At 41.9% G+C, this 10,387-nt stretch overlaps 1 protein-coding gene across 1 annotated transcript; it reads right to left on the reverse strand.

Moving 5' to 3' along the window:
- Nucleotides 1-3,706: 3,706 nt before the first annotated feature.
- LOC133885910 (transcription factor DIVARICATA-like) lies at nt 3,707-4,929 on the reverse strand. The gene is made up of 2 exons (XM_062325675.1): nt 4,397-4,929; nt 3,707-4,161 (listed from the first exon to the last, which is right to left on the reverse strand). The coding sequence occupies exons 1-2, from the start codon at nt 4,789-4,791 to the stop codon at nt 3,975-3,977; spliced, it is 582 nt and encodes a 193-aa protein (XP_062181659.1). The 5' UTR covers nt 4,792-4,929; the 3' UTR covers nt 3,707-3,974.
- Nucleotides 4,930-10,387: the final 5,458 nt, after the last annotated feature.

Genomic DNA, 10,387 nt, shown 5'->3' on the forward strand with positions numbered 1-10,387 from the left:
GTGAACCCCTCTGACCACTGTCTCTCAAGACAGGGGAAGTTGCTGGTCTCCAGAAGGGATTGTTGGGGGGTCATCTTTAAAGATCCCCGACACCTTTAGCCCCATCAGCCTATGCCTGTGAAATCTCGGGTCCCCGAAGGGCTCTCAGATCTCCAGGCGCCGGAGCTCTCCAAAGCCCCAACCTCCCGGAGCCCTAGTCCTCTCAAGCCTTGGCAAGCTCTCTGAAGCCCAGGAAGTGGGACATCAAGCCTTGGAGGAAAATCAGTCAGAAGGGGCTCACGAGCTGTCCTCTGCCTGCAAGGAAGTGACTGGCATTTAATACTGGTGTAAGTGGAGGTCATCCTGATATTCAGGACAGCGCGACGTCGTGCCGCAATTGACAATCGGCAAAGTATTGCACCCTCTAAGTCACCTACACTACTGTATTTGCTATGGTAAATAATATCTTCTAGTTATGGGTAAATATATTCTGCATGAACCCAGACTGCGCAATTCGACTAGCCCCAAGTCCCTGTAACATGACGGTAACTTGGATCGCTATCTTTATAAAAGCATATTTATATAGTTACATCCCGAGTGATACTATAAATACATATCCATGACCATCAGGCCAGGGACGAATCTTTTGGTGATAAACACATAAGTATTCCTTCCTCTCTACTTCCTTACCAAGCTTAAGTATCCTCTCTAGATAAGATTCTCACCGCACTTATTCATGGAACACATTTCCTTGCACTAACTGTTACTCCTTTTGCATTTGATAATTTTATGGTATAAGTATGAGAAATAAGAAGAAATGGGCATTAAGTTATAACTGTAACAAATAAGTTCTAATATCATGGACTTAATTTTCATTGTTGCACCTAGCTGCACCTATTTGTACCAGATTGTTGAAACAAAGCTTTGGTGAAGTCCAGTTTGCTAAACGAGGCAGGATCTGAGAAGAGAAAAATGACGAGAGGAACAACAGGAGTAGCCAGAAGCAACTAACTCCAGATCTACATGCCAGAGTGAAATATCATGTGCAACCATCACGCCCATGGACCAGATTTGTGGGATTTTTCTCCTCTCATGAGAACCCTATGCAGCAGATGAGGAGGGGAAAATGTTACTTTTTTTACACGAGAAGTGATTATACTCAAGCAGGTAGGCGCATCGGGCTTAGGCATTTGATTTTGTGCGCCTGAGTCCGGCAACTGCTCCCAGGCAAATGGCATCACGCAGAAATCTCAGGGTTGCAACCAAACAAGCATTTGGTATCTCACAGGCAAGGGCTCAAGCCAGGCAACTTGGTTGAGGGCGGCAATCAAACAGACCCTAAAAAGCAGAAGAATTCAAGGCATTGCCTGTGTGTAGGTGTGGTACATCAAAATCTGCTATGCTCTTTGCTCTTGGATCTTGTAACTTCATTGCTTCAGAGTTCATAACCTTGGACTCCAGAGCACAGACTCCTTTGGAAAATATCCACTGGATTGCTACCACAATATGCTTGCAGATTTGCTTAACATGCAACATGATTTGAGGCTAGATCTGAGGCAGTGGTATTTTCTTATCCCTGGTCTTTTTTAGCGTATATTAAGCATCACAGTCGGGTTTTAATTCTAATCAATTGTAATAATCGTGTTATCACATTCTGTTATTGCTAAGAACCAACTGCGATAAGAATTTTCATAGTCGGTTTCATAACTGACTGTGATAGTCGGTTTGAAAACTAACTACAATACAAGTTAAGAACCACCTACAATGAACTTTTTTTACCGGTGGTTGCACAAAGCTACTGAGCTATTTTCTAACATATATGTGTCATGACCAAGGTTGTCAGGATCTCGATACGGATCCTAGAATCTTATAAACGATACTATCAAGTTAAAACGATACCGATTCCACCATATATATTAAATTCACAGTATCATGATCTTACATGAGAGTTTTATACGATCCTAACAAATCACTAAGATCCTACATAGTATCCTGATTACAATACTAAATGAGAGTTCTATAAGATTCCACGTAATCGCTAAGATCTATGCATAATTAAGTTCCTATATAGTATCCCGATTTTACGATATTAAATAAGAGTTCTATAGGATTCCACATAATCGCTAAGATCTATACATAATTAAGTTTTATAGTTTAATCTAATATTAGTTTGTATCTCCATAATCTATGTTTAACAATATTTTATACTTGTTAAATGTATTTTTAATATAAAAAATAAAAATCTCATAGGATCGTGATCCCCATTCCTACTTGAAAAAAAAAATCTTACTTAGAACCCCTATCCTAAAAACCTTGGTCATGACTACATAAGTGAAACTACGGGAGGAGTAGTTGATGCAAGCTAAAATTAGGGATGAAAACGGACGAGAACGGTCGGGAAAACTCTCTAACCGTTTTCACTTTCATATTTTCTCTGCCGGACGGAAATGAAAACGGGATAAAAGGGAACGGGAAAAAACAAAAACGATCGGACATAATCGGAGGGTCGAAAACGAACCAATCCAATTGGGAAAATACCGGTATCGGTCGGGATTTGAAACATAAAATGGAAACACCGACCTACAGAACCATCAAAACATGTCAATATGCATAAGTTTAACATTATCTCCAGATAACACTGAATTAATAAATTTAATGAACCAATCCAATCAGCAAGTCGCATTAAAGTAAAAAAATGTCATATGATTTTTCGATTCACATGATATATCATTTTTTATTAATATTTGACTCAAACAATACAAGATATGAAGATACAACAACATAAACCTTAGGACCGAGCAGTAGCTCGGTTGGTTCGCTCCCAGTGGCAGACTGACAGGGACGACCAGTCGTGGGTTTGATCCCTAGGATCGACCTATGAGCCTCATTGGGGTTTTTTTCTTAGTAATTAGGGGTATGCACACACGTGCCCGTTTAGCGAGAATATATCTGTAACGTGTATGCTTAGGACATGCACGTGTGTGCGTGCGTTAGGCGTGAGTGTGATGTAAGTGAGTTATGTACGACATGTTTTGTACCCCTCTGAAAAAGAACCACATAAATCTTAACTCGATGCTCGAGCATATAATAAACATAAATGATAAGTCTCGACCAAAGACATAAGTGAGCGTAGGGGTGAAAACGGACGGAAACGGTCGGAAAAACCCCTACTGTTTTCACTTTCACATTTTCTCAGCCGGACGGAAACGAAAACAGGATAGACAGGAACGGGAAAAAACGAAAACAGACTGAAAAAAACAGGATATAACACCAGGACGGAACGAGATTTTCCCCATCCGTTTTCATCCTTAACTAAAATTGACGCCATCCCAACAGAGCCAACTGGCACAACAGAAGAACCAACAACACTGTGAGTTGACACATGGCATTGATTGACATCGACACCTGTACCGGATGAACATGCCATGTGGAAACCAACGCGTCATGACCATCAAGAGTTGTTGAGACCACTGTCTTTGACAGCCACACACTGGACTGCTCAAATCCTTGCATCCTCTGTTTTCCAATTAAACAATTCTAGATGCCGGATTCTACTAGGCTAATCTTAGCGTACGTTAACATTGGCAGAGACAATTGTTTTCTTTGATCTCAGGTCGTTAACTTGAGGAAGGATTTCTTAATTGCTTCTTAACCATCCAAGCTTGCGGATTTTTCCACCTGATGACAAATGCATGTGATGCGAAACACTTACCATGACCGCCACCAGTAGTTTAAATTCTGTTAAAAGAGCATGCGCTGGACTGTCAAAATCCTTCCAGACACACAAGCACAGTTTATTCGATCATACTAGTACCACTTAATACAGGTTGTTGATGCCAGATTCATGCCAGGCTAGTTTTATCCTACACTCTGCACAACCACAGGGACGGCTGTTCTTTTCCGTCTCGCATAGGTCGATACTACGGGGCCAAAATGCAGGTACATAGATAGGTAGCCTGGACTGGATCTTGCTTGATGTCTTCTCCTCGGGCCGGTCACGGGGTGGTGATGTCGTGGATGCTCTTGCGCTTGGTGTCGCCGCGGCTGGTGGCGTTGGCCTGGCGGATGAAGTACTTCTGCGCGTGGCTCGCCACCTGCGTCGGCGTCCGCGTCTTCACCGACCACCGCGATATGTTCCGCCAGTCGCCGCGCCCGTACTTCTCCAGCCCCTCCAGAAATAGCCTGCACAAGCATAGTAACGGGGAGAAAATTTGAGTAAAAAAAGAGAAAACTCGTGGGAGACCAGGGTTCGATTGTCGGTCAGAAGGGCACGGTGGGCCAGGGAGGTGATCCGACGTGGAAAGATCCACAGAAGTATCTAGAACCTTGGAGAACGGACGTCGAATAACAGGGGAAACGGACAAAAGAGTACAAAGTGGTTTCAGATTTTGACGTCGCAACTGCGGCGCGCGCGTACCTGTGCTCCTCCTCGGTCCACGGCACGCCGCGGCGGCGCTCGTCTCCGCTCCCTCCTCCGCGGCCGCGGCCCGTCCCCGCGCGCTCTCCGGCGGTGGCGTCGTCGTCCCAGGAGCCCGGGGCGTCGACCATGCCGCGCTCGATGAGGTCGACGTCGGCCAGCAGCGCCTGGTAGTGGTCCCAGGCCTCCTGCGCCGTGCGCCCCGGCAGCCGCGACGCCACCATCGCCCACCGGTTCGGTACGTGCTCCGGGAACGCCACCAGCGCGCTCTCGAACACCTTGTCCTCCGCCTTGCTCCACGGCCTGCTCGGCGGCGGCAGTACCTCCTGCACCATCCCCGCCGCCGCCCACGACGGCGAGGACGACTGCCCGCCCATGCCGTAGTAGAAGGCCATTGCTACGCACGTGTCTTGATGGCTGGCTGGAGCTGGGTCACTCGACAGAGGTGGACGTGACAACTTTGCCGTCCTTAGGCAGAGGCTGCTGTTTGCGATCGATCGCCTTTGGTTGTTGGATCTTGGCACAGAACCGAGGCCGTAGCCGCCTTTTATAGATTTGGAGGGGGGCCGGTGGCCGGGCTGCGATTCTGTGTGTTCGAGCACACGTTTTGGGTGTGAGGGCCGTGGCGTGGCAGCGGATAAGTGTACGCGTGGCCCGTGCCGCGCCCGCCACCATGGTGGTTAAGTGTACTCGTTAACTAATGGTGGTTTAGAATAAAGGTGCGGGGAAAGGAATCATTCATGGATTTCTAGTATATTAGTGATGGTTTACGGAGGAGGAAGACGAGTCACTCTCTCGCTGATGCTTCCACGGAATAGCAGGGTGTAAAGGAGGGAGGAATCTGGATGCAGCCCTTCTTCGTGTTTGGTTGGGTTGGGTTTGTTGAGTTTCCTCTTTTGGTAAACACACTGTGGACCAGGGGTTCAGTGGAAGCTGAAAGCGGCATGTGGTTTGACTTCGATGACTACCCATGTGGCTGTTGATTTTATTTAATTTTTATATAGACAATTGATAATTGATTGTTTATTGATAAAGTGCCGCTATACAGATATTCAAGCTATAACAAATCTGTCACTAGTGAAAAAAAGACTATTAATGACGGAAGATAACTATTACTAGTGATGGATTTTGCATCCGTCATTCTGAATATGTTATTAATAAGAAGTCATTAGTGATGGGTTATGACTCGTTATTAATGAGATCATTAGTGATTGGTCGTAATTGTTATCCACGGGTCGTAATCTTGATCTGTCACTAATAACTGATGAATATTTTTTTTTGTTTTATAGACAAAAAATAGTTAACATATATATTTTTTCACCAAGCCATCCTAACGTAGTCATATCGCATATTCCCCTCAGAAGTCACGCTATTTTTTATAGCATTTTCAGTCTTTGTATTACGTGGGAATCAAACCCATGACCTCTCATCATGCGCAAACTCCCTTACCACCTCACCTATGACATAGTTATGATAAAAACTAGATATTTTATCTTTTTGACCTTCTTTGCTGAAGGTCATTGGTGACGGGTCAGAATCTTGATCCGTCACTAATGACTCATTTTACCAAATTTCGTCGAGGGTTATAATTTACATATGATTTTTTTCATTCAAATTTGTCTTACTATTTTATGAATTTCTGAATATCTCATGCAAACAATCGTATGTTGTTGCATTTTGTGTTGTGACCCGGAGTGCCTTCGGTAAAATAGACATAAATTTTATATACGCATTCCGCTTTTAATGTTTTATACTGTACAGACATCTACAGAAAAAGTTACATCCGTTTTTCCCTAATTTTGTTGGGTTTAGCAAATTTTTTGAGGCCAAATTCGGCCTGAAAGATTGAGTTCTCGCCATTTGATGTTTCTACATCGTTTTTAGAACACGCGTTTGTGTCTATAGTTATTACCCTTTACATCAAATTTGAGCAGAAATGTACAATGATTTCTATTTTAGTGCTGCTAAGAAAATAAAAAAATAAAAAAATATAGCATCGTGCTACACACATATTTATTATATAGGCATTCTACGCATAATTGCTACTTATATGCACTTTACACAATTGCTACTTATATGCACTTTCCTTTATTTCATAGGTCTTCTAATGCCAATTCTAGTTTGCTACTTATATGCGCTTTCCTTTGTTTCATAGGTATTCTAATGCCAATTCTAGTTTGAGATTCTTCGTAGCTCAAAACATGCAGTAATTAAGCAGTAAACACTTTTATTTGACTTAAATTAAATACCATGCAACCTCACACTCACATGAGCTTGGCTGGTCACCTAAACACATCAAGCATAACTTTTGTAATGCCCTTTATTTATTTCATATATCACTATATTAAAGTTTGCAAACAATATAGAAAACAGAACACATAAACATAATATGAAAAAAAACATCAATATTTAGAATATTTGGACACTACAATGCACGGTAATGTGGATTACATGTACATCAAACAACAATCTCATGTACTAGATACTAACAAAAAATCACATTCAAACATCAAACAATAATACCATCATGTAACTGAGACTGGGCCAAGTATTTGTGAATATCGTCATTAATGACATGTCATAACTTGATTCGTCACTAATTACAGGCCTCGGATAACCCGTTACTGATGAGTTGGTTATTAGTGATGAGCCACAATATGACTGAGTTAGGATGACTCGTCACTAGTAACTTATCTAAGATGATCCATCACTATTATCATCAGTGACGGATCATATTACAATATATCACTAATTACTACTCATTAGTGACGAGTCTATATCAAATCTCGATCAGATGGCATATTAGTGACGGATCATAGTGGGACCTTTCACTAATAGGTTCTTCAGTAACGGGTAACAATGATCAATTACTAATTTTATGTCTCCTTTATCTGTTTTGTATGTATTGTGTGTACACAATTGATAAATAATAGGTTCTTCAGTAATGGGTGTATGTAGTGTGTGTGCACAATTGATAAGTAATAGGTTCTTCAGTAATGGGTCACGACTGATGAACGTTTTTCATATTTTTTAGACAAAAAACAAAAAAAAATATTTTTTACCCAAATCATCCTAACACATAGGCCCATCGTATATGCCCCATAAACCACGTCATTTTTCAAACAGTTTTCAGTCTTTACGCTTCGTGGGAATCGAACCTGCGCCCTCACCTCGCGTGTGAACTTCTTACCACCTCAGCTATCATAATGTAACCTTCGTTGCCGAAAGTCATAGGTAACGAATTATAACTGTGACCTGTCACTGATGCAAGCCATAGGTGATGGGTCATACTTATTGATGATTATTTTTGCTAAATTGTTGACTATTGAATTACTTGATACTGAATTCATTGAATTGTTTATTACTGAATTTTGATTTACATATATTTTTTTCAACCAAATATTTTATGAATTTCTGAATATCTCGAGCAAACGATCGCAATTTAATAGGCGACCCAGAGTATCATAGGTAAAACAGGCATAATTTTTACATACGGACTCCGATTCTGATATTTTTTTTACTTTATGGACATCTATAGAAAAAGTTATATTCATTTTCGCCCACTTTGTTAGGTTTAATGAATTTTTGAGACTAAATTCGGCCTAAAAGATTGAGTTCTTGCCTCTGAAGTTTCTGTACCATTTTCGAAACGCACGTTTATATCCATAACTGTCACACCTTACATCAAACTTGAATAGAAATATATAATGATTCCTATTCTAATACTGTCGATGTGAGAAAAAATAAGAGAAAACTAAAATAAAAATAAAAAATATTTATGCACATGCGTGCATGTAACAGGTCCATGCATTGTGCCCTATGAAATAGATGGTCGAACCATGCATGCAAGCTCATCAATGTTTCAATACATTGTATCTCATCTAACAAAAATCATTGTATATGTTATAGATATTTTCAACATGACACCAATTAAGTACAATATATCTTTTTAATGGATGGTAGAAGTATTATTTTTCTAATGGTTCATGCATCTACAGTCATACATATGCACAAGGTTGTGGTGGCTACAAATACATATCTACAACACTTGTTCAAATGAAATTTGCAGTGGACCACTAACTTCTTGAACATTGCCCAGGATAAATCCTCGGATCTGAAAAATCTCTTATAATAAGTTATTAGTGACAGGTCGTAACAGTGATCCCATCGCCAATAAAATTATTAATGCTACATAAGAAAAATAAGAAAATACTTTCATTAGTGACGGGTCACACAATTTAACCCGTCACTAATGATTAGTCTAGGATGATCCGTCACCGATAAGTCGTTATAGCTAACATGTGCACTTATGATTGGTCTACGATAACTTATAACTAATGATTCATCATTAGTTATGGACCATAATTATAACCTATTATTATTTTCATTATTGATAAGTTATGTTACGACTCGTCATTAATTTCATATCTCCTTTATTTATATTTTACGTAGTGCTCAACGCAACCATTGTTTTTTTACGGCGCTTTTAGAGAGAACGGAGTTTCATTCGTATTTGATATGCATCCGCATTGTGTGCCGTAGTTGCACCGGCCAACCACAGATTCCCCTGAATGGTAGTCGGTAGATACATAAAGACGGGGAGCACAGATTCAAAGATTTGATGAGCACGAAGCCGTCAGCTTTGGAACAACCTTTGAAGGAATCCTGGACCAAAGAACCCCGAATCGGATGTTTGCATCATCGCCAAAGCGCTATCCGGCGCCTGCTACTCAATCGTTCTCTTGCTCAGATACAAGGTCCCATGCATACATGTGGCGCCGCACATCAGAACACCTCCGCGTAGTAAGATTTGATTAGCAAGCCGCTTGGCGGCAGGATGGCTGGCAGGAAATGGTTCCACATGTGCTCCAAATGGTGGCCGCCACATTTGTCCTTGGGCCCACGCCGAGTTGAAAGACGTTGGCATGATGCACCGGCTTTCGCTGTGCTCATGTTTATCCAGTATGGTCGTGGGTTACAGTATCAAGCAGGTGTGGTGCAGGCGTGCAGCTCAAGAGTGGCTTGTCTTTTTCCTAGAGAAATGTGAATTCGCTGCTGTAAAATCAAGCCGGGGTCCAGGAGACCATGAAGGATAATGTACATATTGTTAGCTTTGCGCATAATCTAGTGTGCTTGCATTGTGCGTTATTGTGGATGATGACGGGAGTTGAAAGCCACGCAGGACTCCAAGGACCGGAAAGGACGTGATTGGTTGGGCTGCTCCTGTCGAGCCGCGTCTGCTCAGTCGTATACGATGCAGTAGTCGAGCTTTTGGATGCTCGGACAAGCTTCCGGCGCTTGCACCTGCTCGTACAGTTGCACACGTGCGTGCAGGACGAGGGAGACGCGGGAATCGGCTGTAGGTGAGATGTAGGCCCGACGGATACAGCCGGTTGTGTGCTGATCCACTCGTTAGCAATAGCGAGCCTTCTCATGCAGTTTTAGATTCAGCCTACCAAACACAAACTCAATTTCAATCTACATCTGCTCATCCAACCAACCAAACACTCTTCTTTTCTAAAATATAACTTCCCTATCCTACTTCCTCTCATCCAATATATACGATACAGCTATATAAAATCTCATAAAGTAACCAAACACATCAAAAGAGATCAGGGAGACACGGCACCGGCGTCACTTCCATCGGTGATTCGTGATGTACGAATGTATTCTTCCGGACCATGGGCCCCTTGACCCCCTTTTGTACGCGAGCATAAAGGACTACTACTACTTAAGATTAACATGACGGTAGCAGGACAACATATTACTGGATAGTCCTTTCTGGCACGTTTTTTTATCATCTAAGAAACAATAGGGGTATTTAATTCCATCATCTAAAAAAATAAACAATAGGAGTATGAATTTAGTCGAGCGCACTTGCAACCAATTATTTGTTGTCCTAACGGTAGCCATAGCTGCAAGGCATCGCGCATGATGCTTTGCTTTGAACATTCAAATGGAGATTCAGCTCGCTTGCGTTTTTTAGTCTTT

Source organism: Phragmites australis, chromosome 11, assembly GCF_958298935.1.
Source record: "Phragmites australis chromosome 11, lpPhrAust1.1, whole genome shotgun sequence".
Classification (NCBI taxonomy): Eukaryota; Viridiplantae; Streptophyta; class Magnoliopsida; order Poales; family Poaceae; genus Phragmites; species Phragmites australis.